General features: G+C 53.2%; 1 protein-coding gene and 2 long non-coding RNA genes across 5 annotated transcripts; 1 reads left to right on the top strand and 2 right to left on the bottom strand.

The window, feature by feature from the left end:
- Positions 1–5,539: 5,539 nt before the first annotated feature.
- On the bottom strand, positions 5,540–14,016 carry RPN1 (ribophorin I). 2 transcript variants are annotated; one of them, XM_054216309.1, is made up of 11 exons: positions 13,734–14,015; positions 12,785–12,849; positions 10,911–11,217; positions 10,186–10,395; positions 9,066–9,258; positions 8,652–8,751; positions 8,247–8,385; positions 7,927–8,046; positions 7,200–7,445; positions 5,913–6,138; positions 5,540–5,810 (listed from the first exon to the last, which is right to left on the bottom strand). In XM_054216309.1, the coding sequence occupies exons 1-10, from the start codon at positions 13,962–13,964 to the stop codon at positions 5,956–5,958; spliced, it is 1,794 nt and encodes a 597-aa protein (XP_054072284.1). In that variant the 5' UTR covers positions 13,965–14,015; the 3' UTR covers positions 5,540–5,810; positions 5,913–5,955. The 2 variants fall into 2 exon arrangements, with proteins under 2 accessions (XP_054072284.1, XP_054072285.1); XM_054216310.1 differs by having other exon boundaries at positions 5,540–6,138; positions 13,734–14,016.
- A 246-nt stretch (positions 14,017–14,262) lies between these two features.
- LOC128915644 (uncharacterized) lies at positions 14,263–25,787 on the top strand. Of its 2 annotated transcripts, none has more exons than XR_008468701.1 (4): positions 14,263–17,503; positions 17,977–18,085; positions 22,817–22,960; positions 24,315–25,787. It is a non-coding gene; the product is annotated as an uncharacterized LOC128915644 (long non-coding RNA). The 2 variants fall into 2 exon arrangements; XR_008468702.1 differs by having other exon boundaries at positions 19,428–22,960.
- On the bottom strand, positions 25,736–26,497 carry LOC128915645 (uncharacterized). Its single transcript, XR_008468704.1, has 2 exons — positions 26,403–26,497; positions 25,736–26,261 (listed from the first exon to the last, which is right to left on the bottom strand). It is a non-coding gene; the product is annotated as an uncharacterized LOC128915645 (long non-coding RNA).
- Between the last annotated feature and the right edge of the window lie 271 nt (positions 26,498–26,768).

Raw genomic sequence — 26,768 nt, 5'->3', positions numbered from 1 at the left:
CAGTATAAGGCTCGGCACAAGATGGCGGTGGGGCTGGGCAGGGAGGACGGGGGTCCTGGTGGGCCCGCTATGGCCCCAGCGGGGTGGGCCACCTCGGCCGCGCCTGGAGACCCTGGGGTGGCCCCGGAGGAGCTCCCCGGGCCCGGGGGACGTTTCCTGTTTGCTGCCCGCGCTGAAGCATCGGCCCTTCAACCGCCGCCAGTCCTCCGCTTCCGGCAGGGGCTCCCGCCCGGAGCCCCCCTGCACTATCAGCTCGCCAGATGCCTTTTTCAGGATACTGTGGTAAAACTGTGCCGGGCAGGCGCTGTCATTTGGGGTTTTCTCTCATGTCAGCCTTGAAGACAAATTGGACAAGGAGGAGCGAGAGGGGGGGGAAAGAAAAAATAATAAATTTAAACCAAGAAAAAAAAAAAAAAAGAAAGAAAGAAAGATGCTCGCTGCCGTCCTCAGCCAGGGCTGGCCCATGCACCAGCGTGGCAATGGGTCCCCCAAGCGGCGGGGCCAGCGGTGGGCTGGGGCCGGGGCAGGCGGTGGTGGCCACCATGGCGGTGCGGCCTCCCTGGGCGGTGTCGGCCTCTAGTGGCGGCAGAGGCCGTGAGGTGCCATGGTGGCACTGTGGGCCCCGTGGGCACCACCAGCGCCATGGGCACCTTCTCTCATCCCTCCTGGCACTGCAGCCTGCTGGGATGTGGTCCTCCAGGTGCTGCCACCCGGTGGGACATGGTCCTCCTCTGGGACACGGCCTGCCCTGCGCTGGCAAAGGAGCAGGAGCTGCGAGAGGGGGTATGAGACACCCCAACACCTCTCAGCCGGCGGCCTGCGGTGACCCCAAACCAGCTGGGTGCCCCTGGGCCCACTGGTCCACAGCCACCAGATGGGGCTGAGCAGGATGGACTTGGGACGGCGGGAGGGAAATGACGAAAGAGCACGTGGGGAAGTCTGTCTGTGGGGCTGCGCAGGGGCTGCCAGCTCTGCCATGGGGCTGGGGTACCCAAGGCGCTGTGCCCCGCTGCCGGGGCTGGTCCGTGGACAGGCGAAGGGTGGCAGAGCAGGGATGCTGTTTAACCTGGGAGCTCACCAAAACCCCCTGTGCTGGTGCGGGGTGTGCAGGGGTGCGCAGGGGTGCGCATGCGGGTGTGCGGGGTGTGCGTGGGGGTGTGCAGGGGTGCGCGGTCCCCGAGGCTGTAGCTCAGCAGGTAGCACTAAAGCGCAGCTGCGCTCATGGCGCCCGGTGCGTGCTCCGTCTCTGCCTCCCGGTGAAGTGGCGGGGTCAGGTGGGCTGGAAGAAGCGTTGCTAAACCCGGTGGGCTTTCGGATGCGCTTCCTCAGAACGTACGGAGACGTGGCAACTCCCAGAGCCGACCGCAGACCTGCAGGCTTTGCTCCCAGTTAAGCTCGGTGATTTTATTTGGTTAGACGAAAAGAAATAAATAAATAAGACGGTTGGTCCCTGGGGAGCAGAGAGGAGGTGTCAGCATGGGGAGGGGAGACAAGGTCGATGGCACAGAGATAGAACTGGGCTATCCCCACCCGCGGAGGATGGATGGGGGGCTGGCTAGGGCCGGAGGGTGTGGGTGGGAGTTCCACCGCACCTGACTATAAAACACAATTTTTCTCACCAGCCCCCGAGTTGGAGCATCCACTGGAGGACGGGCTGGACCTGCTGGGCGGGTCTTCAGTGGAGGACTTTCAGCGAGAAGTCAAAGAGGCAGAAGTTGTTCTCTGGCTGCCCGGGACGCCCGGGAGAAGGTTGGGGTGTGGGTAGCACCCTGGTGAGAAGGGGAGCTGCGGGGAGGCAGGGGGGAGCGGCGGGAAGGCGGGGGGAGCTGCGTGCCAGCCCGTGCGAGGCAGGTGGCTGCGCTGAGCTGGGGACCTGAAATCATGGCTGCTCGCTTTCGCTGGCAAATCTTGCATTTGTGTGGTTTCCTTTTCCTCCTTCTATGTATACTTTTTTTTTCCCCCCCTTCTCTCTTCATTTCGTTCCCTTTGCTGCGGAGGCAAATTTCAGCCCTTCCAACCTTTTGGTTCCAAACTCTGCACAGGAGCAAAACTAATCACGGAGTCCCAGCAGGGCTCAGCTTTAATTACCTGTGAGATGTTAATCTGCTGGAGGGTTTCGCATGCTCCTTTATCAGAGCCTTCCTTTTCCTTCTGCTTCTGCAATTACCCTGGCAGATGCCTCCCTACTCCTCGCAGCTTCCCTAGGCTATTTTTTCCTGAACAAGATCACAAGTGAACTTCCTAGCCCAGAAAAGCTTCTGGGCAGAGCAGCAGAGACAAAGCCCAGTCCTTTTGCAGCTCTCAGCCCTCTCTTGAAGGCCCGGCTGTTTTCGGAGGCGGCGGCAGGATGGAGGTTGTCATCTCCATCAGCTTGGGATTCCCCCTGCCCACAGGTCTCAGGTTAGATGGCCACGAGCACAGCTGAAGGGAAGAGGAGCCCTCATGCTTGGATTCCTTGGTGGCATTGCCTACATCCCTGCCCAACGTTGGCTGTGATGCTTTGGGAACCTGCTGACTCCAGTTCCCCACGCTTGATGAGCTGCCAAGCCTGGAAGAAATAAGGAATATCCTTGGAAAGCAGCAGCTGGAGTTCAGGCAGATCCCGAAGGCAGCCAGAAATGGTGCCAGCAAGAGCAGCCCTGGCCAGGGACCTGCTGGACTGGCCCTGATGGCAGAGGACAGCGTGGTTATACTGGCTGAAGGATGCTGCAGGAGCAAAGCAAGCACAGCCTGAGCCACACAGAGGAGAGACTGAGCTCCCTGGTGACTCTCCTGATGATGATCCTGCAGCAGCTCCTTCCTAGGAGCTCTGTCCTCAGCAGGCACCTTGGGACACACATCTGGCAAGGGGCTGCTTTTCTGCTTGTCACTGGGGTCTGAGCAGGGAGACAATTTTGAAACCTCCTTGGATGCATTGATGGTTTGGAAAACCCAGCCACAAGAGAGATTTTGAGGTCAGATCCCCTTGAGCCCTCAGAGCCAAAGGGGAGGATGGCAGAAGATGGACAGCTGATTGCCTTCCTGACCCAAAACCCCTCCCCATTCTTCCCCCACCCCATGGATTGGAGGCTGCCCCCTTTAAATTCATCAGAGACAAGCAGCTGCAGCCCTAATTAATGCATTTGTTGCTATCAGGTGCTGTTGCTCTCTGGCTCTCCTCTGGTTCTCCTCTGGTTCCTGCAGACCCTGAGCTCCTGGTAGGTGCTGTGCTTTTTCCTTCTCCTTTTCTAGTTTATTCTCAGGAGTAAATTTGCAGGAATCCAGAAATTGCTCTGGTTTCTAGGTCGCTTTGCTGCTGTGTGTTTGTTGAAAGGGTTCCCTGATGTACGTGCTGCTGTGAGCTGTCGTCGCAGGCTGCAGATGCCCAGCTGCCCCTTATACAGGGCCACTGGTCCACAGCCACCAGATGGGGCTGAGCAGGATGGACTGGGGATGGCGGGAGGGAAATGGTGGAAGAGCACGTGGGGAAGTCTGTCTGCGGGGCTGCGCAGGGGGTGCCAGGGCTACCGTGGGGCTGGGGTACCCAGGGCTCGGCAGGGAGACTGGGCGTTTTGGGATGAGGGGCGCCTCCTCGCCGTGGCTCCCCAACAGTTCTGGGGGCTGCTGGCACAGGGCAGCAGGTACAGAGGTCGGGGGACCACTCTGGGGGATGAAACTCACCCTGGGGAATGTCACAGCCCGTGTGTCTCCATCCTATTTCATAACCCAGTCGAAAAGCGTGTAGGAGTCAGACCCTGCCTCCCCGGGGGTCTCTTGCCCACCCCAAGGACCTGCACTAAGTCCCAGGGCGGGGACATGCCTGGGCCGCTTGCCCCAAATTGCTCTTTCCCAGGGCGTGAGTCCCCAGAGGAGCAGCACTGGGGGCAGAACGGGCTCAGGGAGCACAGCATGGGGGGCTGCGTCCAGGCAGGAAGGGCAGCAGAAGGGAGCAGAGTGTGGAGCGGAGCAAAGCATCTCTCTTCGCAACCGCTGTTTTATTCTCGGCCTCCGGAATTGGGGCAGGTCTCCTCGGGGAACGGAGGCCTTTTTTTGCTGGGGCTGCCTGCGTTCATCCTGCCTATTTATAGCTGCTGTCTCTGCAGCCGTGCTTTCCATTAAGAAGCAGGATCTGAAGCCGCCCAGCAGCCATGAGGGCTGAGCTGTGGTGCTGACCAAGCAGAGCCCTCAGCACAGGGAGGGAAAGACACAGAGACACACCACCAACCCCACGGGGCTTTGTCATGGTCACAACAAGCTCCACTGTACCCTCGGGGGTCTGGGGTGCCTGCGAAGCCAGGCAGAAGTGGGGTATGGGGAAGGAAGGATTTCACTGCCTTTCCTCCGTCATGAGGAAGGGAAGGTTAAGGGTGTCTCTGGGATCATCAGCGTGATCCCTCTTCTCCTCCCCTGGACCTGCCTGTGTGGGCCCAGGCGCAACAGGCAGCCCCTGTCTGGCAGCCCCTGGTACCTCCCTGAGTACTCTACGTGTGTTTTGGCCCAATGAGTTAATGGTGATTTATTTGATTTTTAGCTGTCAGTTATCCCCATCCCGGTCAGGCAGGACTCTCACTTCCAAGGCTCCCAATAGCAGCCATGCAGGGAGCAGAGGAGGGGGGATCTAGGCTTGCCCACCCCGCTGCAGGGTGAGATCTCTGGGAATGGGAGGGAGCTGGCACCGGGCACGAACATGGTGGGCATCAGGGCTCAAGTCTGCAGGAAAACACTCCGGACTAACAAACCCACTTTGGAAGCTGTGCGGCCTGGGGCTAAGGGCTTTCCTGCCAACTGCATCCTCTGTGAAAGGAGAAAAGCATCCCAGGAGAGGATAAGGACAGCTTTTATCCAAGAAAGGCCAGTAAGGGGCAGAGACAGCGTGTCTATGACAGAGACCACAGTTATGTGGGCCTGGGACAGAGGGACAGGCAGTGCAGGTGGGCTAGCGAAGGGCTGGGAAGTGTCCATCTGCTTGTGCGTGTCCAGGCACAGGGCTTGCAGGCAGCACCGGGCTACGGAGGCTATGTTTGCCCCAAGCCTCACACAGTGCCAGGCAGTGCAGGTACCGTGGCACACCTCCTCAGCACAGCCACCTTGTGGCACTAGCATCCTCTGGGGTGGCTCAGATCACTCTGTGCTGTATCCATGTTCTAGCCCAGTCTCCTGCCGAGTGCGCTTCCCGCAGGTGACCGGGATGCCCAACGGAGAGGGCTGCACCACCCCCGCCCCGCAGAAACCTCCACCCGCAGCTCAGGGCAGGGCATCAGCAAGAAAGGCAGCGCAGGGACACACAGCTGCCGTTTTCTGGCCCTTTATGTATTAGGAGCTTCAAACCACTCTGGTAAACAAGGGCTTGGGTTTCTCCCCAGCCTGGGTCAGGGCTCTGCAGGGTGGCAGAGCTCTGCCTTCAAGGCGCACAGCTGGCAGGAGCGGTCAGGGCTGAACTCTGCTCCCCAGGGAAGTGCACTGCCTGGCCGTGGGCAGGACAGGGCCACCCAGCCCCTCTGCACCAGCGCCTCAGCCTCCCCCAACCCTGGCACAACACGGAAAGGCGAGGCAGTGGCGGTTTTATTTCAAAGTAGAACAAAGGCGTCTTTTTATTCTTTCTGGAGATGCAACATTCAGATTTGCCATGAGTGCGTCTGTGCTCAGACTGGCCATTTGTGCGTGTTTAGTCAGGACACATCTATACAGGGAGAACTGAAAGCACGAGGCTGTTTTACAACCTGGCTGAGTCTCACCTCTGGTAAAGAAACCCTGTTACCCAGCCAAACAGCATGATGTCATGGTCCCTTGCACAGCACATGCTGCTGAGCAGACAGGCTCTCCAGAAAAATCTAAAAACAAAACATACTTTCAGACATTTCACATCAACTTTCCCCCCAATTTTGCTGGGAAGGAGTTTTGGCTCAAAGTGTATCCACTCCCAGGCTTCTCACCTCCCTTCATCTCTCTCCCCTCCACCCAGTCACTAAATCAGAGTTACAGCGCATCGAGGATGTTGTCAATTTTGGTGACCAGGTCTTGGCGCTTGTTGGAATGCATCTTCTCATTCTCGATGTACGTGTCCTTCTTGAGCTTGCCAGCTACCAGGCGCTCAGCCTCAACTGAGGACTTCAGAACGAGCTCCTTGACTTGGCCGTCGAGCTTCTGGATCTCACTTACCTTACAGGATAAGAAATAAAGGGAATATTAGAGGAGACAAAAAACCATCCCTACAGTGAAACTGGAATAGAAGAGACGGTAAAGTTGAAGCAAACAATGAAGTCAGTGCCAAGTGGAAACACCTCCAATCCCTCAATTTTGCCTTCTGAGCGATCACCTCTCTCTGGCATCACGTTATGACAAATATCTCACGAATGGATAATTAAGTAGTGCAGATAAAGGGACTCCGAGGACCCAGGAGCCATACTGGGAGGAAAGAGGTGCAGTGACTATTAAAGAGTGTCTAATGGCAGATTTTAAAGCCTTCAAGCTAAATCACAACTATGACAGCTGGAAGCTGCGTCCCTACAGTTAATGGTGTGTGAGAAGCAGGTCTGCAGCGACAGAGCAACTCTTTGTGTTAATAACAGATTAAGCAAGGTGCCTGTTGGCTGAACGGACATCAGAGACTGACGTGTCCCTCGCTTGGGGTCAAGTGGCTGTTCCAGGTAAGTGCTGAAGTACACTGGAGGAAGGAAAGGTTAGTGGGTGTGTGCTCACTGTGCCATGGCTTTCAACGTGGTATAGAGAAATACCCCTTGAGGAGCATCGTGTTACCGCAATTCTGTCAGCGCCAAATTCACATGAGCAACAAAAAAAAAAAAAAAAGAAGATACAGAGAAGATTCTGGTTTGGCTGGTGTCAGTAGTACAGTCGGAACTGATAACGTGTTAATAGTTTCCATTTTTGCCCAAGTGTCACTGCCATGAGCTCAATGAGAAGCAGCAGGATTGTGTTACAAAAGCATTAATCTGCACCCATGCAGCTGGTTCGAAGGTTGTTTAAGAAACAGCACAAGCAGCCGTTCCCCAGCAGCACTTACAGGGCTGCATAACCAAGATTACTGCAAAAAGAACAAACTGATCTTCAGAGCCCCTGGCAGGGACCGAGCCATTTTCAGAGGAGGAAAAAAAAAACCACCAACAGGCTGCAGAACCTAAACCCCACATTAAAACTCACCTAGAATACTTCAGAGAGCCCAGAGTAGGAAAGCTTAAATAAAAAGTATTAGAATGTCTTACTTTATCACATAAGTCAGAACCTTCTGTCTTCAGTTTAGACTGCAGAGAGGCTATTTCACTTGTAAGGGCCTTGTGCTCCGTCTCCAAAGACTTTTTGCCGCTGTTCAGGGTGGAGATGTCCCGTGACTGCTTGTATTTATTCACTGCTTCATCAAAGTGACGGTACAGCCCAAGTCTCTTGTTCACCAGAGTAAGCACTTGCTCTGTGATGCAGGCAACCTTCATCCTGGCTTCAGCAGCTGGGTCCTGCAAGAGGACAGATGGGAAGATCAAAGAAGTCGTATCTTTGATGTGCACCAAGCCATGCTTGCAACCTGTCACAGGACTGTTACAGAAACTGCTCCCTTTGCAATTAAGTCAACTGTCAGTAATTAGGTAAATGGTGCAAGTACTGACTAGGGCAAGCACCTTTCAGCACTCAGCCTATCCCAACACATAGCTTAACAAAAAGACAAAATGTTGCAGGAGGAGAATTGGAGACATCCCTGCTTCTCAGGGATGGATTCCTTTTCATCCAGAAGGCAAACCTCGGGTTAGCCTTGGCACACCAGTTCAAGCCCTGCAGAAGTATCAATGCTCAGACAGCATAAAAACAGGGCTCCCCTTAAGCATCAGTAAGATGTTCAATCGTCAGGAAAATTCAGTGAGAATTACTGGTATTGAAAGTCTCCAACCATCAGCTGAGTAAGCCACTAACACTCCCACCAGGCTCTGCACCATACTGCACCTTAGTGATGGAGAAATCCAGCCTCACGTAGACGATCACAGTGAAGAACAAGATGTAAAAGGCTCCAACCACCAAGAGAGGCTCCTGCAGCATCAAGATTTTGTTGAAGGTGTAATGAACCTAGGAGAGAAGTTTGGAACACTGAGCGATGACCCGCATTGCTATGGGAGAGAACTCTCCTCAGGCAGCAGCAGAACTGGCTGTGCTGTCCAGCAGGTATTTATTTCTACAACCCAATATCAGCGTTTTGATCATGCCGCTGAATTTGGAGGAGGCGCAACTGCTCAGGCAAACCATGCAAAGACACATGCCACACTCACCACGATGTCTTGGATGTGCTGTTCCACCAGGTTGTTCTTGTGCGCCACAATAACTGGGCGTCCAAAAGTGTCCAAGTAAGTGTAGTGAAGCTCATCTGAAGCACGATTGATTTCATACGGGCTGTCCACATGGATATTCCTGTGGATAAAGCCAGAGTCCTGTATGACTCTACACTGTTTGAGATGACGTAACCTAGGACTTGGCTGGCCAACTGTGGCCTCTAGCGCAAGGCCAATTACGCAGTTTAAATGACAGTCTAAAAGGAAGCAAAGCTGTGTTCAAGGTCTTCTCCACATGCACAGTCATGGTTTTGTTTCAGTGTCCTCAGGCTGGTAGAGCAGGCTGGAGAATTGCCACCAACCCAGCATCGTTTGCAGTAACAAGCCAGGAGTAACGACACTTACTTGGCACCTTCTGGGAGGACAATCTTGACAGTCAGAGAGTCTGTCACTTGCTCATCAAACACGTGGTCGACAAACCTCATTTTCAGGGCATACTGATCACCTAGGAGAGTGCAGACCAGAGGGCGGTTACAATTCCTCAAAGAACAAGGGGCAACCTTGAAGCTCAGCTGCTAACAGAAGAGCAGAATTCGGATGGATACATTGTGCAGCAGGGGGCACTAGCTCACTCAAGTATATTTTAAACAGATGTCTACAAAAACCTGAAGGCAGCAAAGAAAAGAGGGTGGATTTGCATATTCTAGAACTGTTGTTGCTAAGGTGCAGTGTACTGCAGCTTTGAGTTCTTTACTGTACAGCAACCACCTTTAAACACAGAGAAGAAGGCTTCTTACTCCCTTCCCCTGTGCCACCCACCGAGATTGTAGAGGTATTCGTAGCTTGGCAGGTTATAGCCAATGATGTAATGGGTTTTCCATCCCCCAAAAAGCGGGAAGCGGGGACGGATCTCCATCTCCACAGAGTCATCCAGAACAAGGAGGTGGCTGGTGGAGATGTTTCCGATTTCATCTCGGTAATAGACGTCCTGAGCAGCAGCTGGGAGAATGGTCTGTATGGAGAGAAGCAACAGTCAGCGCATCACCTGGGAGCTATTCCCAGTGAAACTGGCAAAACCAATAATGGCTGTTAAGGATCGAGAAACTGCGCTCCCACGTGGGAGATGACGAAATGGCCATTCAGTTGCACTGAGTGGTAAAATTGTGCTATTTTAAGCAATCGGCTACAGAAGTGGCTGCCAGCGCTAAAAGCACTTGGCCTCTAAATGAATGTGATTTCTCCAGCCCAGTTCCAAATATCCCAGGCAGCAAGGGATCTCGTTGTGCCCACCAGGACAGCAATTCCCTTTTCGCTCCAGCCCGCTGCCCTAGCTCACTGAGCTTGCTGGCTTTACGCTTCGCAAAATGAAATTTCTGTTTGGCTGCACCACCTTAGAGAATTACAACAATCAATCCTGGAGGCTTCAAGCAGCGAGAAAGGTTTTGGTTCAGATGGAAACACGTAATATTTTTCACATCTGTCTAGCAGAGCCACAGCTTTAACTCATGTTGAGTGCTTTGTGAGCAAGGAATGAATGGGTGAGATTCCAATTAATACTGTTCAACATGATGAGGATCTGACAGAGAAAGCAACTCTGAAAATAAGAGGGTGGGGACAGAACGAACAGCCGTTGCACAGTGGAAAATGGAAAGAAGAGCTGTCAGCACAGGGACTAAGGGTGTTTTAGAAGGTCCCTGAGGTTGGAGGGGTGGGAGTGTGGAGGAACATTACATGCCCTGGTATATGCAGTTTGTTTGGCCAACAGATGCAACAAAGCATATAACCTCCTAATTCTACCTCCAAAAGCTATCTTCCCTTATTCCCTTATTAATACTCCCTATTCCCACTATGGGAAAACTGTATTTTTATTTTTCCCCTCTGGGAATGTAAGAAAGGGGAAAACCACAGTTTAAAAAAAAAAAAAAGGCAAAATGTCAACCTTAAAAGATTTGACAGAAGAGATCCCACTGTCTGGCTGTCGCTGGTAGTCGTATCTGGAGAAAGGCCCTTTCAGCACTGCTCCTGTGTGCTTTAAATCAACCGTCTCTTCAACCGCAATGTTCCCCCAGTGAGACACCTCGATGACTCGGGTCATACTGGTGATGGTCAGGAATGGACTGTTATTTTCATAGTGCACCTTCAGAGTATCCTAACAAGGAAAAAAGATAAACTGTTAGAACTGAAGTAAGGAGCAACCTCCCCTTATAATTACCTGTCTCCGTGTCCCACAGAGAAACCTCCCTGACAGGCTCTGCAGAGAGGTGAAGCTGACTGCGCAGGAAGGTTTGAGCCACCCCAGCCCAGTTCCCACAGGGCACTGGGTACCTGGGGTGTACTCACAGGTCACACCCCACGTGCCTGGTTGAGTTCGAACGGTGAGGAGGCTAAAGATGCATTCTTCCCCGTTACAAATACACCCCTGCCAGAACGATCCACAAACTGGCTTGGTTTGCTCTGTGACTACCAAGCAACGGTCAGCCATCAATGTCTGTACCACGACCACCTGGCTGGAACACACGTTCATAGCCTGCACGTGGGCTAACTCAGGCTTGACCTGTGATTCTTACACAAAAGCTTCTGCTTCCTAATCCCCAGCCTCTGAGACGCAGGTGCCACGTTTGCAAGATGCTCTCTGCAGAGCCACAGCCTCTTTGCACAGTTTACCTGGCTGTATGGAGGAATGTCCTTGAAGGGGCCATATTCAATCGTGTCTTCAGTGCGAGAAGGGTTGCCCAGCTTGGTGTAACTCTCCACATTCCTAGAGGCCAGTTTGACCCGGGTTGTTTGGGTCTTGGTGAAGTATGGAGAGTAGAAATAGTGATTTCCTTCAAAGACCACGAACTGCTTCTCACTTTGGGTGATGTGGGTGGGGTAGGGCTGCAGGACATGCGTGAAAACCATTTCAACAGAAACATGGACCTTGGCTCCTGGTGCCAAAGGAGATGGCAGCTTCACAGAGAAGAATTTTCCACTGGAAGGGAGAAGATGGGTAAGTCATGTGAGGTCTTCCCTGAGAGTGCAATCAGATCCACCCCCTGAATATATGACCCTGTGGATGGGAGTCCATATATCACGTGTATTGTGTGTGTGATTGGGGCCAATATTTTATTTGCTCCTCCAAGGCGTAGAGATGCCTTGTCCCAGAGGGTGGTGCTTACTCTGGACTGGGGAAGCAGGACAGGAGGCAGTGCAGGGTAAACTGTGTCCAGGCACAATTACAGCCTTTGCTTCAAAAAAACACCTGGCTCCCATTTTGGAAGGGGAATGGTGACACACTCCCCTCCCTAGTTCTGTATTTATAAAAGATATTTCAGCAGGGGTTTTCCCATTCTTCTCCAGATAACAAGAATGACCCGAATCAGAGGAAGCATGTGCAAGTGTCCAGAAGAAAAATCACAACATCTTAAGCACCTGTTCCCACAAATTCTGCTGATTCTCAGCTTTTTACCCACAGGATCTGAAACTACAGAACAGCCAGAATATGAGGATGGCTTTGTACTGAGATTCTACAGAAAGGATTGAGATTTCACCAAACCCGTAAGGATGCACCGGATGGACCGAGGTGATGACAGAAATGAATGGACTTCAAGTCATGCCTGGTGGCCCAAGAGCAGGATCTCCAAATATATCAAACTACGGTCTACCTTGGCAACGGAACTCGACAGCTACTGTCCTCTTGAAACCCAGCAGCACCGTGCTTTTGACCCACTTTACAAGCACCTTTTATTTCTCAGCGCTCACGGCTCAGAAAGCACCCGCCTGCCCAGTCTTGCAGCGTATGCACAGTATCCCAAGCTTGGCAGTGCAGAGCCTCAGGCAAAAGACAGCATCCGCTCTCCCTGCAGCGGGCAACAGCCCATGCTGCGCCACAGCATCCAGCACACTGTGGTACTCCTCACATCGTAGACTAAGAGCGGTGCTCTGGGGACGCAGCCAAAGAGCGCTTACAATCTCTCTGTAATCACCACTGACAATCATTTGAGACCTCAAAAGGAAGCAATGGGTAAGAGGACGGCCATAGCTATAATGCTTCTCTTACCTGATGTCCTCTAATGCAGGAACAGGGCATTACTTAAGGCACTGAGTACAAGAGACTAAGCACAGCTGTGCCCCCCACTGAAGGCAGCTGAGCTGCATTTAAGAGAGTGATTCCCTCCCTCATAGGGCTCTCCTCTCACTAGCGGCTATGGGTGGCTGTGAGAAGCAGGTACGTGCCGCTTGTGCTGGGGTCAGTGCAGAGATCTAAAACCGCGTGTGTGATCTCCCAAGGAAAGAGCATCTGAGGGAGGGAAATGACTTCTACCGGGGCCTCTTGGGCTGCAGCAATTGGGTTTGGCTGCTTGTGTGAACTGTGTTCCCTGCCTCTGTAGCACCCCAGGATGGAGCCTGAGTACAGAGTGGGTCTCTTCCGGGGGAAAAAAAAGACTCCAGGATCTCTAGGTATGTGGGACTGGGGTGCTATTTCTGCTCCACCATGAGGATGATGTTGGAACCCCCATGCACAACTCTAGGTACTGACCTTAGAGGGTAACACTCACCTTTTACCCTTAACTTTAGTCTCTCTCACTTCCAAGGTGTTCTCCTCCTCTTCCTCACCCTTCACCTGTTCCAAAACAACAGACTGATCAGTGTGCTGCTGTTTAAAAGGCTTAACATCTCCAGGGCAAACTCCATGGAGTCCCTATCCACTTTTTAGCGGGATGCCCCACAGAAAGTACAAACTGGTAGAGAACTACTTTATTTAAAGGGAAAAAAAAAAAACAACCCAACAAACCCTTTTAGAATGTTTTTCATTAATACAAATTGCAGTGTGGTCAGTGCGCAAGAACAGATGTCTAACTCTCTGGCATTCCCCTCAGCCTGGTTCCCAAGCCAGCACAGTCACCGTAACTTGTGCAAACGATAATCTCTGTGAACCGCTCTGGTGATTTCTCTTGTATGTTCTCTGCAGGGGCTGGGGAGCCAGAAGGCCACGGGAACCTGACTCGGCCAGCAAGAAAAAAGGAGATCGGTGCAAATACTCCTGGGATTAGCAGAGCCCTCTTGTGTGTCCCGTGGGGTAAGAGGCTGGACCCCCAGCCCCAGGCCTGCGCTAGCCGGGGACACAAGCCCCGCTCCACCCGAGGGGCTCTCCTTACAGCACTAACGACGTTAATTAGCATCTCTCCCGCCTCCCTCATCGCTTCCCAGACTTCCCCACCTCAGCTATTCCCCCCCTCTTTGGTCTGTATAACCACAGAAACCCTTAACTTCATCATTTACAGGGCTGCGGGGGCAGTGGAGGAGCAGTGCGGCCAGCGGGGAGCCTCTCCCCGACCGCTGCGGGGTGCAAGCGGCGGCCGGGCCCGGCGGGAGGCGGGGGCGCGGCGCTCTGCCTACGTGTCCCTTACGGCCGGCGGGGCCCGGGCAGCGCCCCGGGCCGCGCCGCGCCCCCCCCCCCCCCCCAACCCCGGAGCGGGGCTCCGTCCCCCGCCGCCCCCCGCTCACCTGCACGCCCAGGTAGGCCAGGCGGGGCTCCAGGCCGGGCTCCAGCGCCAGCAGGAAGGAGGAGGCGGCCGCGCCGCCCGCTGCGTTGGCCAAGCTGAGCTCGGCCGAGACCTTGGCCAGGTGGGTGCTGAGGTCCACGGAGCGCCGCGCCTCCTCCAGCAGCAGGTCGGCACCGACTCCGGCCCCGGCAACCGCCAGGCAGAGGAGCAGGCGGCACAGCAGCCCCGCCATGGCCGACACACGGCACGGGGAGGGCACAAGATGGCGGCGCCCGCTCTCTACGGGGAGGGCACAAGATGGCGGCGCCCACCAGGGGAGGAGGCTCACGATGGCGGCGCCCAGTGGCTCTCGAGGCCCCCCCCCCCCCCCGCCCCGCGGGGTAGGGCGGCCGCGCGAGTGCCTGAGGAGAAGGGCCGGGCTGGAGGCGCGGCTGCGTCGGGGCGGGCCCGGCCCCTCCAGAGCCCCGGGTGGCCGCCTCCCTCCCCCGGTGCTGCCACCATCCCTCCCCCGCCGCGTTCCGCCGCCCAGGGCCGGAGGTTCCCGCGATGCGGCTGGGCCCGCGGCCCTGCTGGGCTCCCGGGCCTGACCAGGCCTCGGGGCCAGCCAAGCGCTAGAGGGGCGGTAGCCCCTCACTCGGCCCCGCTGTGGAGAACCACTGCGCGGCCTGCAAAAGAGCAAAAAGTAATTATAACAAATAATCCGGGACGCCTAAGGCATCCACGTGCTTTTAAGTCTCCTCTCCAGCCGCTGCACAAAGCGGCTCTGTTTTCTCCTCGTTTTTAGCCAAAGCCGGCTCTCGTCAGGGCTCTGGTAGCGGTGGCTTCGAGTGGCCAAAAGCTTAAAGCCTGATGGTAGCACCTGGCACGGGCCGGCAGCGGAGAAGGGCAGTCAGCACGGGCGGCGCTGGGATGTGGCACTGGAGATGGGGTTACGGCGTCTCGTTTACAAAATGAGGCACAAATTGGGACGGTTTGTCTCGCTGGCATGGGGAGTGCTGTTGCTCTGTGAGGCGAGGTTTTGCACAAGTAGATTTTAAGCTGAATCCAGATCTTCTGCTAAAAGCCGCTGATAATTGACAGCGAAACAATGCCAGAGTAGGAGCGCTGCAGGCAGCCAGGGCACGGTAATAACCAGCCCTGAACTAAGATAGGCAAAGAGAGCTGGAGAAAGGAAAATGTTAGTGGTTTAACACGTGACTGGAGAAGAGGTGATTGATGCTTTATGCCCAAATATCTAAAGCAGATAAGAGTGAGGAACGGATGTTGTCTGCCGTGATTGCCGGAGCGGTGCTTTCGCCTGTGAGCCCTGTGGGACAACAGACTTTTCATGTTTGCATAATGCAATCCAGGACTCAGCCCTTCTTTAAGATCTTAATATGAGTCACGAAGATAATTTTTTGAATTGGCCCGGGATTGCCAAGTATTGGAAGGGGATTTCCTAAATTTGTTGTGAGTTTGGATCTGGAGTCAAATAGCCTCCTGGCAAAGGCTAAATAAAATGGGATGTCTCCTGGTGTGCTACGTTCAAAACAGCATCGCCTCTTACCTGGCCTTCCATTTCTCCCCTCACTGTCTCCCCCCCCCAGTTCCTATCATGGAAATTTTCTTGGCAAACGGCTTCGATTTCCCTTTGATTGATTTAGGCACCAGACCTGTGAATCTGGCAGCTGGCCCCGTGAGCATATCCTAGCACAAGCGGGTAGTTTGTTCGCTGTTTTGGGCGACAGCGGGGCTACCTTCCAGCAGCACAGCGGGAGATGGTCGCAGGGGTGGGTGTCCACCGCCTTAGCCTCATCCTTCCAGCTAAGGAGATGTTCCCGGTCCCTCTGCTCTCCAGGAAAAGCATGTTTATCTTGGCCCTCTCCTCCAAAGAGCTGGGCTATGGGGCCACGGGAACCGGGTAGGCAGGTTCAGGGAGAAACAACCGCGAAACATGGAGGGCTGAGCGAAACAGACGGCTCTAATTTAAGGCTGCCCAGCAGTGCTGCCTCTGGGGACTCCCTCCAGTTGTCTGGGTTGGTTTTGCTGTGGAAAGTTCCTCTGCTAGGAGTGTCTGTCACTGTCCTTCCTTCAACCCCAGCCTCCGTGTCACAGGGAATAAATGAACTCCAGACTGCATCTTTAATAACACGCACAGCTCCAGCCTTTATTTCCCCTCTCTCCCTCAGGGCAATTTCTCCTGGCAAAGGGAGGGAAAGAAATAAATGCACGTTTCCCCTTGTGTCTGGAGATAATTGGGCTTCAGTTGTTACATCCCAAGCCAAAGGTTGCTCTCTGATGGGTTCAGCCCAGAGCCTGGATGCGAGCTTGCTGGCAAATGCGAGTTTCAACATCTGACCCATCCCAGACCCCGGCGAGCTCTGGATCAGGCTGTTATATACTAACCCCGGGTTCGGATCCATTTCTAATCGTGATAGTTGAGCCATGCCGAGCCTGCGCAGCGTCTGTTCCAAGACTTCAGCCCTACCATGTAGCCTAAATTTATCTTTGGGTTGAAAAGCTGCTGCCTTTAGGCTTCTTATTCAAGGATGAGTTTGGCTCTGCCAACCCGTCTCCCGGCGTGTTGTGCAGACCTTTGAGCTTGCACCGAGCGGGTGCACACGGGTGCCAGGCTGTTGTTCCTCCGTGCATGGGTTCAGTTAACGGCTGGCACAGGGACCGCAGGGTTCTTGGCTGGGTGCACTGGCTATGACGGCTGGGAAAGCTCATGGATAGCTCGTGGGCAGTGTTTGAGCAGGGAGAGGCCGTTTTTGCAGGCGAGGAGCGCTGCAGGGCCCGTGCCAGCCACTGTCTCCGAATTGTCCCAGGTAGCTGCATGTGGGTCTGGCCACCCAGTGCCGGTGCCAAGCAGCAGTGAGAGCCAGGAGTCCAGAGACACTTATTTTTCTCTCTTTATATGTTGGGTTTTGGTTTGGTTTTTTTTTTAATTCTTCCATTGCAGGGAATGTCCCCCTCCAGCAGTGATGCCCCAGAGAGCTGCGGGTCGGGAAGCAGCATGAGAGCGGTGACCAGACCCCGCTGCCATCCAGGCACTGGCGTAATGCCCTAGCTCCAGGTGACGTGCTGTGGAGAGAACATGTCACGCTCAGGGACACCAAGCAGAGGGAGAGGAACAGCCGCAGTGGAGCCGGTGCCAGCCCAGCCGTCTGCCAGGGCCGAGAGCGCTCTAATAAATGCCTCTGGCAGGATAAGCCATGCACAGAACCCCAGGAAAAACCCTATGCTATTCTGTTTTCACAGGGCTGATGCCAAACTCAGAGCCGTGTCATCTGTCAGAGCAATTTGTTCTCAAGGAGGAAAGGAGAAGTTGTTTTCCTGAAGGAGCGGGTTGGCTGTGACCACAGGAGCACACTGAAGGCTGTTGCAGCAGGGAACAGGATTTATCCCGATATGATCCTCATACCAGCAGGGAGCTTGCACCTGGAATACACAGGGACCATGATATAACGCGTTGCTCTCTGAGGAGCCCGGGTCAGGGGCAGGAGATATTAAACAGGGCTGTGCATGTGTAGCAGAAGTCATCCTGGCAACACCTTAGTTTGGAGATTTTAGTACAAATCTAACAGCGATCCCGAAAAAAGCACAGGCATGTGGCTGTCGCGATGACCGGGATAAAACTCTGTGTTTCAGCCTTTATTGGTGTTTCACTGTTTAACCCTGTGCCTGTAAAATCACGGCAGCCTTCTGGCTGCCAGCGGGAAGTCGGGGACAATTCTCTCTCTGTGTTCGATCCCGAGCGAGGTTTTGCAGTTCCCAGCCACGAGAGCGCAGGTACGACCGGGCTGAGTGATGGCAGAGTTTACTTAGCCTTGCTACGGCCCTCGAAAAGCAGCTGGAAAGAAAAAAAAAAAAAAAAAAAAAAAAAAAAGAAGCCTTCCAGTTTCATTATTTTTACAACCTCATTTTTCAGCTAGTCAGCACAACTCAGGCTGAGCCTCTGCCAAGCAAAACACGCTGTGGTTCTTGCCTGGGGCTCGTCTGTGATTTCCAGGGGAATGGTGGGCCGGGTGGGGGGCTGGCTGGGGGCTCAGCTCCTGCGCTTTGTTGGGCTGCCCTGGAAACATGTTCCGCCTTCGCACAGAGGCAGCACTAACAGGCACCGTCTACTCAAGGGCTGCTCCCCTGGGGTTTCCTCAAGTTACTTCAGGAATCTGCAGTAGCCCCCCTTACAATGTTCACCTTTCTTTAAAATGATTTCTTCCGGGGTTTTAAAAAAAATAAATCTGTTTTCCTTCCCGCCTTAGGCCATGAGACTCAGAAAAACTAATGGAGAAAATTGTCTGTGGACAGCAATTGTACGAAGCATCAGGCAGCACACAGGAAAACCTGCTGGAAGAAAACGGGAGAATGTCTGTGAGTCTTGTAAGGGGGCGAGACCCCTATGTGACAGGTATTGTTGTAACAGGGATGAAAAAAATTGCAGCAAGGACACTTCATCACTATAAAAAGTACTTTTAACTCTGTTTTTAAAGCTTACTGGAAACCGCCATAGACAGGCGCTGGTGGGCTGCTAATGGCAGAAATCTGCTATGTGTGTGGTTAAAATGTAGAGCCTGAGCAAGGAACGGGTATGTTGCCCAACTCGAGGAGACCTGCTTCAGCTCGGGTGGGTCTGGATTTTGTTACAGGATCAGAGCATGTTTTGGATGGAGGGAACAGCGCTGGCTTAACTGTGTCAGATAATTAGGCTGCGATTGGGGCTGCCAGTCTAGTACTTCCCAGTGCAGACAGGACCTGGGTAAAAAACCCGCTTCGAACCAACCCTCAAATGGCCTGTCCATGTGGCACCGCGCCTTGAAAATGCCTTTGGTGACTGCAAAGCCAGAGGCGGCGTGTGGAGGACGGGGCGCAAATCTGGGTTTGAGAAGACAAATGCTGCCTTTCCAGAGACTCGGGGGGGCGGGGACGCCGCGGAGGAGGAGGCTGGGGGTCCTAGCCATGGGCAGAGAGGGGCGATGCTGGCTGCTGGGCAGCGGGTGGGTCGCACCCTTGGGCTGCAGAGTGGCTGTGTTGAGCCCCCGCTCCCCGCCCGCCGTGTCCCCGCCTGGCCGCACGCCGCCGCCAGGGGGCGCCCAGGGTCCCCGCAGGCGGGGAGCGGTGCCGGCGCTGGCGCGGTAGCGTAGCACCGCCCCTTGGCGAATAGCGTGCGCTACGCGGGTGGCGCAGGGGCTGCCCGCCGCTCGGGGGGCAATGGCCGGGCCCGCGGGGGGGGGGGGGAACTACTGCCAGGGGCTGCCGGCGCCTCCAGCCCCATTCACTGCAGCTCTCACATCAGTAATAACGGCTGATGAAAGGGAGGACCCGCTTCCCTTCCCGCAGGCTCTCGGCAGAAACCTCAGGATGAGGTTGCATCCCGTGGCTGTTTGCGATGGGCAAAAGTCACCCACATCTGCGGGGGTAGCGGAGCGCCTTACGGGGGTCCGCTGCAGGGATCAGCAGGCTTCACTGCATCATCCCGGTGTCATCGCTGTCCTGTCAGCCTGACAGGCTTTGGGGCGTTCAGTGCATCTCCTGGGGTTGCTGCAGGAGGTGGCGTTTGTCCCTGGGGTGACAGACGGGGAGAGGTGGCACGTGTCTCCTCCAGGTGAAAGAAGGGCTGTGCAGTAATGCGGTGCTCGGGTGCCATGGGACCGTGAGATTTAGTGCCCGATCTCTCAGATAAGTGGTATTGAATTTTTCCTTCTGACCCTTTAAGGTCCTGCAAACGTGGGGCCAGGACCCACCTCAGAACAGCACAGTCCCAGGGGCACCGTCAGTCCCAGGGCCACCATCCCGTCCTCAGTGTCAGTGAAGCCCAGCGAGGAAGCGTCACCGGCCACTCTCGGTACAATAACTGAGTTTCCATCTTCGCATGGAATCCTCTTTGCATGCATCCTCTTTCTCAGCTTGTTTTTGGAAAGGAAAGCACTTGCTGGTGTATCTACCTTGGAAGCCCGTTGTTCACGTAGAGTTTAAACCTGGATTTTAAAGCCTCGGTTTTGCAGGATCTGCCACAAACAGTGGGAAGTTGAAGATCCCGCTAACAGCAGCAAGAGGGGGGTCATTTGCAGATTGGCAGCTCTTGCTGTGACTTCTGCATCCTCCAGGAGCCTCGTGTTTGCGCAGTGCTTGCTGTGAGGTAATGCAGATTTCTCACCAGGTTACTAAATTTTGGAATCTGCTGGCAGGAACTTCCCTGGATGATGCTCTACAAAGTACCAGCTGGGATTTACATTTCTCCTGCAAAGGCAGCCCCTGTGGCCCTCCCAGGCTCAATCAGAACCTCTGACCCAAGCCTGGCTGTTCAAGGACCTTGGGCATGCGTGTATGTGGGGGTCCGCAGCGTCCCCTTCCCCAGAGACAAACCCATCGTGCCCTGCCAGATGGCTGGTGGTGATTCCTTCCCACCGCAGGCTATTTGATGTGTGACCCAAAAAGAGAGAGCGTTAACCCTCTGTGAACAGCACTGGTCTGCAGCGGTGAACGCACACGCTCTTTCCTGATGAGAAAAACACTGATGATCAAGGAAAAAAAAGATACTGGAGGATAAAAGATCATTCTTTCTTATTCATTTCTTTACTGGCGGGTCTCAGACTCCTCGCACACAGCTCTCCTCGCTGCCTGCTAAGAAATGCCTGTTACGGTATTTGCATTGTTTTTCCCCAAGCCACAGGTATTGCTCGGTGAACTGATCCACTCCAGCAGAAAGGATGGCAGGCAGTGGAGCACGCAGCCCCACACAGGTCACCCAGAAAGCAGCTAAAAGGCAGCCTCAGCCTCTACCCTGGACTCCAGCAGGCCAGCCCCGGGTGTCTGAAGCAATTTGGCAGAGGGCAGGAGTGCAGATTGGGCAGAGCAGGTGTTCCTCAGGCTGGCGTTGTGCTGGTGTAGGTGGGATAACGCATCTTTTGTAGCCTGATTACTTTCAGGTTGGCTGAGGACTTCACTGAAGGACACAAACCCAGAGACATCCTGTTCATCTAAATAAAGTAAAAGGTGCTGTTTTCTGTTTGACAGAAATTCAGGCAGGGATATGGAGCCAGCCCTGAGCGCTAGAACAGAGTAATTGAAGCTGTAACACCCACTTATAACCATTTCAGGTTTAGGCGATTGTGCTTTGTGGGGCATACCTTCAATTTGGTGGCTCAGGGATTTGCAAACAGTGAGTCATAATTCCCTGGGGTCAAAAATGCAGCTGCTGAGGCACCAGGCATTGAAAAGTGTTGTCCAAGATAAAAGCAAAGCAAACCTCACTGCCCACACACCCTTATCCTTCAAGGCTGAGTATCTTTGTCACCCTCTTCGAAAACATACACTCAAAATTATCCAGGCTTCTCGTGGTTGCCATTGATACAGAATTTACTTCTCCTTTTAGAGCAGACAAGAGGGGATTGCGAAAAATCTGTGACTTGAAAGAGTTGAGGCAGATAGAGCTGAAGCTAATATGCAGCATGCCGCGCTTGCTGAGAGGTCGCTGGTGTTTGAGGAGGGAATCACGCTGCAGGAGGATCCTAAAAGAGCCCCCTGGGCCTCTGTAGACAATCCCTGACCCTTTGCATCCAGGATGGACCTGCAGATCCCGGAGAGCATCATGCGTGCAGCCAGTTTGGTTCCTACCCACAGAGTGCCATCTTTGGGGCACCTTTTGGCGCTGACTCACGGCTAAGGAAGAAGCGACATGCGAGTCACCTGTCCCATAAAGTGTCCCGCTCACAGTGGTCACGTGGCAACCAGGCTCCTGTCCCATGACACATTCTGGGTACAACAACAGCATGACAGGGCCACCTTTGCCACAAAATGCCTGGTTGCAGAGCTCACGTGGCGGGTCCGCCCCATCGTACAATGCCCCGTGCAGAGAGGAGCCGTGGCACGCAACCTGTGGGTCCTGCAGAGCGTTCCAGGCACTGCCAGCCACCGTCCTGCCCTGCCGGTCCCCATGGCTTCAAAGCCACTAGTGTCGTGAGCTGAGCGGTCTCAGGCACACCAGACCTTCACTGTGAAGGCTTCTGAGCTTGGTAACAGCTCGCAGAACCTGCTGCTTTGGTAACACACTGCTTTAACAAAACCTTGATTCTTGAAGAAAGGCCAGTTCTGCAAAGGCCTGTGCAGTTCTGTGCTGGCTGTGTGCACCTCCCTCTGTACCTATTTTTATACCATTCCTATGGTTTAAAAAACCTTTCAGAAACGTCCGTGTTTAGAGGGACCCAGATCTGACAAAGTAACTGACTCACTCTGGCCCCAGGGAAGTTACTTCACTCCATGGATCATCTTCTCCACTTGAGTACGGAGAACAATCATACGAAATTACCCGTCATACCTCCAACGCAGCTGTAAAAAATTAATTAGCTGGTATTTAGCGCCGGCTGTAAAAGTGGGAAGGTGTTGGTGTTGTTGGAGAACCTCTGTAGGTGGGGAGGCCAGCTGGGAGTCCTGCAGGGGACTCAGGTGGTGGTCACCATTTGTGTGACAGCCTCTTGGGATTATGGTCATAAATAGGACGTATGCCCCTAAGCCCAAAGTCTGGACCATCAAAACACCCCTTTGCCCTGTGACACTTGGACTTTCCATGGGCTTTGGCTTCCACCAGTGCAGGATCCAGCTAACTACGGTGGTGCCAATGGGGTAAGCGCAAAGCTGTGTGGTGCCCATCTTACACCGTGACCCAGCAGCATGGGGTTGTTTCTCCCTGCCTGTCTTGCCAGGGCCAGTGCAGGCGCTTGTCTGAGGGAATGTCCCCTGTGCTCAGCATGTTGTCCCAAGCCTCTGCAGGAGGCTGACTCAAATGCAGAGTAAGGGAACGATTTGGATCTTCACATCTCAGGGAGTGAGCTGGCATCTAAGGGAAGGTGCCAGCGTTGCCGCCTCCCAGTATCAAAGGGATCACAACTCTGCAGTGGTTTTGTGGCTCTTGCTATTGAGCAGGGGGAAGATGTCAAACAAGTCCAAAGCCATTTCTTTTATGTGCTTGTGTCTCCGGGTGCCTGGTGTGAGGGGACGTGGCAGAATCAGGCTTTGCGGCACTGCAGGTGAACCCCCACCCGCTGTGTGGGGCTCAGGCGACAATGGCTGCATTTAGACCCTTTATCAGTGCTTTGGTTTTTTCAGATGTTCAACCTGCAGCAGATGCATTTTATCAGTGAGTACAGATGCTGGTAATCCCTTGTGCTATGTGCAATGTCCTCTGCACCTCAGCAGAAGCTCGGATTGGAGATCTGCCGTGAGATAACGTGACTGCTGTTGCTTCCGATGGTTGGTATCTGGCGATCGAGCCTTATCCAGAGCTAGCTTTTTGCTTTCATGTGTTGCTGCTGTATGACTTAGAAATCAGTTGAGGATTGCAAAGGTGAAAGCATTAGTAGATTACCGGGGTGGTATTTGTACTGCAGGCAGGGATTAGAGGGCAGGCAAGAGACTATGGCTGTACTCTTGCCAGTGGAAATGCATACGTGGTCATGCAATAGCAGAAGATGAACGAAATGCCAGCAGAAGCAGGGTGAATCTGCTTTAGACGAGATAAATCAAAGGGTGACAAACCTTGGAATACAAAAGCAAGATAGTTTGGGTTTACTGCATTTTAGTTCCCCTTTTTTATTTTAGTAAGTTAGACCATTATAATGATAATTTGAGGAAGCTGGTCTGGAAAGCCAAATGTGACAAGAGGAGAGCGTTGCATAGCTAGTTGAGAGTTCTTGCAGTTTAATTGGGGATAGTGGAATCTAGGAGAAATAATTATAAACATGACTACATAGCTAGTTGAGAGAGGACAGCTTTATTTAGGGATCTCCGGACAGCCAGTTTTCACCGAGCGGTACAGACACTGTGGGGTGGTGCTACATCTTTCTAGGCACAGGGGGAAAGAAGCGTCCCAGGGCTGTGCCCAGCGATGAGGAGGAGGGACTGCAGGACTCTGAAGAGCTGAAACATGCTGGACAAGCATCAGAGGAATGAGCAGGCTCCCCCCAAGCTTCTAATGTCACAGATGGACACAGGTGGGGTAGCTGTGCATCCATGGGAAGAGGGCGAATGCATTAGGCGCTGCGGGGAACATGCGATCTTCACAGCTAACGTCCAGGATTTGTAGGTACTACAGCTGAACCAGCGTGTTCCCCGGACCTCTCTGCAGGCCCTTCCAAAATCAGCAACCAGCAGGTGTTTTGTATCCTTGCTCTTTCTATACACTGTCCCATTTTATGGACTAAGAAGAGAAAGGGAGGGTCCCTTTTGGTCCAAGGACAAAAGCAAAGAGATGGTGTAAGACATATTATGTCTTGTTGTCTCTAATTGCATCAGGAAGATTAGTAAATAGAGATTAGATGTCACAAAGGAAAGAAAACCAAAGCTGGAGACATTCTTACTTCCTGGTTTAGAGGGATGAGCGCATGAAATAGGTTGAGGTTTCTGCACTGCTTAATGTCTTAAGACCTGTCACTATAGCCTTAGGGATGCTCACCTTTGTGAAGGTCCCTCAAAGGCAGAGAATGGATTTCTTCAGAGCAACGTTAGCGATGGGGAACGATTGTCACTGTGTTTCAAATTGATCCGTTCTTTTGGGTTTTCATTGGGTTTTGATATTATCAAATAAGGAATACGATTTTCTTCACAGGCTACTGAAACTAAGTGTGCTGGGCTGCTCACTGCACCTCGCTCTGGTTTCTCCACATGTTGATTCTGGTGGGGAGGTATGCGTGTGCACGTCTGTATGGCCAGGCAAAACGCAAGAGCCACCGCTCAATACTTCCATTTGCCACTTTCTTAACCACCGTCTTTCTAGTTTCATTCTGCCACTGTGAATGTAGCTCTCATCGGTGCCAAAGGACAGGCGTCCAGCCTGGACAGCAAGGACCTCTCTGCTGACACTGCTCCTCCCGAGTGCCAGGATTCATGTGTTCTTCAAGGCAGGCAGGATGTTGCCTCGTCAGTCTGAGAAAATGATGCGTTCCCACAGAGGATCAGAAACTCATCACAAACAGCTATTGCATGACACAGCTGTTGGTCATGCCAAGAAAGCTAGCAAGTGACACGGGAATTTGGTGCGAGGTTATCCTCTGCGTAACAAAGGTATGTCACAGATGGTGCCAGGGTCGCTCTGCGGTAGAGGAGGAAGGAGGAAATTTCACCCCCAGTTTTTGATTGCTTTTCACGTTGTGTAAAAAGAAAGAAAAAAGGATTGGTAACAGGGACACAGTCCCGCAGATAGAGAAATGAAAATACCAAACTGGTAATGAACTTTCCAGCATCATATGAGGAGAGCCCAGCAGCCCTGGCTCCCATTCACCTTAGCTTGGTCTGCATTTCAACAGCTTAGACCAGCCCAAGGACCGGTGGCTGCCTCGTGCCTCACCCGCTCCTTCCCTTGCATGAGGTACACTCCGCATCAAGCCAGTTCGGTGCATTAAGCTGGCAGAAAATTTATCCATGCTGCTTTTGTTCTTAGTTTTCAGCAGATTTAGTGATGAAGTGACTCAGGGCAGGGTCAGTCAAGAGCTGTCACTGGTGTACGGGAGGGAGAGCGTGATGACGAGGATCTGAAGTTGGCGTGGGCTGGAGTGCCCTTTGGAGCTGCAGACAGCACATGGGCTTCTCTGGCCAACGGAGACGCTGAATCGGACTCAGGCACCTACACCACCCTTGTCTGACTTTGGTAAAGTAGGACACCCCACTGCTCTGCGATAGATACTCCTCGGAAGGAATGTGCGCCAGGCCCAACAGATAACGATGACTTTAACAGCACACTCGCCACGCTGCGCTACCATTACTCTATTGATCTCAAACTGCTTTGCCAGCATTAATGAATCAAACCTTGCAGCATCTTTCGGAGGTGAGCGTTGCCGTTTCCAGGTGACACCCAGGGAGACTGTGTTACCCTACAGAGGAGGCAAGCAATTTGCCTAATGATACGTGACAGATTTGTCTCAGGACAGAAGGAAGGACAAAGGTCTTCCAACTGCCAGTTCTGCCCTCTCTGCAGATCAGTCCCTGTCTCTTAGAGCAGGAAGCAGTCTGCTGTATACCGTTCAGAAGTGATTTTAATGTAGCTATAACTAGCTTCGTTCTTTTTATCTCTTTAATTAGCTCTAAAAATACCTTTTTTCCTTGGTTGCTTCAGTTTTTGCTTTCCTGAGTTTACCAGTTAACGAAAACCCCGATAGTCATGTGACTTGGATGAACAGAATATTCAAGTAATTGCTGAATAAGAAAATGAACTTGCTGCCAACATGCAGAGTAGCAAATATGGATTTCTCTTGCACCAGCAGGATGGTTATTCTCCCATGGATTAAGGTGCTGGAGAGTTTACATAGTCTTATTCCACTTGCCTGCATTATTGATCTTAGAACTTGTTATTGCCCGATTAATCAACCTGAATGTATCTTGTCATATTTTGCTTTCTTTCATTTTTTTCCTGACAAATGCTGTTGCTACTACCTCACTCTACATCACAGCTGCAAATAAAATCCCAAAAGAACAGATTTGTGTCCTTGTGTCTCCATCCTTTATTTTTTCAAACACGAAGCGGGAAAATTTCTCCAGCCATTTTCTTCTCTCCTCAGACCTCTGAGGAAAGGCTGGCGGCTGTGGCAGTGCTGCAGTGCAGACAGCAGCTCCGGTGCGATGGGAGGCCGCAGAGGAGGCAGGTCCCTTCCTACCCACACCCTCTGTGCCTGCACACGCATAGCGGCTTGTGTGGTACCACAACCAACACCCAGACTCCCCACAGGCGTGCTTGGCCGGGCCCTTCTTAGAACCGTCTAGAAGGGTTAGAAGGGACCTTTAGGATCAAATCCAACCGTTAACCTAACACTGCCAAGCATAAACACTGCCAAGACTAAACCACGTCCCTCAGTGCCACAATCTACCGGTCTTTTAAATACCTCCAGGGATGGTGATTCCACCACTTCCCTGGGCAGCCCGTTCCAGTGTTTGATAACTCTTTTGGTGAAGAGATTTTTCACAATATCCACCCCAAACCTCCCCTGGTGCAACTTGAGGCCTTTTCCTCTCATCCTATCACCTGTTACTTGGGAGAAGAGACCGACCCCCACCTCAATACCCCCTCCTT

This window comes from Rissa tridactyla, chromosome 10, assembly GCF_028500815.1.
Source record: "Rissa tridactyla isolate bRisTri1 chromosome 10, bRisTri1.patW.cur.20221130, whole genome shotgun sequence".
NCBI lineage: Eukaryota > Metazoa > Chordata > Aves > Charadriiformes > Laridae > Rissa > Rissa tridactyla.
The sequence above is the reverse complement of the archived record's forward strand: the minus strand, read 5'-3'. Positions and strand labels throughout refer to the sequence as shown.

Excerpts from the sequence above, each read along its gene's own strand:
- RPN1 (XM_054216310.1), bottom strand. The coding sequence starts at position 13,964 with ATGGCGGGGCTGCTGTGCCGCCTGCTCCTCTGCCTGGCGGTTGCCGGG. Across the intron at positions 8,047-8,246 it reads AGCACATCCAAGACATCGTG|GTTCATTACACCTTCAACAA; the intron begins GTGAGTGTGGCA and ends CTTCTCTCCTAG. Across the intron at positions 7,446-7,926 it reads TGGATTTCTCCATCACTAAG|GACCCAGCTGCTGAAGCCAG; the intron begins GTGCAGTATGGT and ends GTCCTCTTGCAG.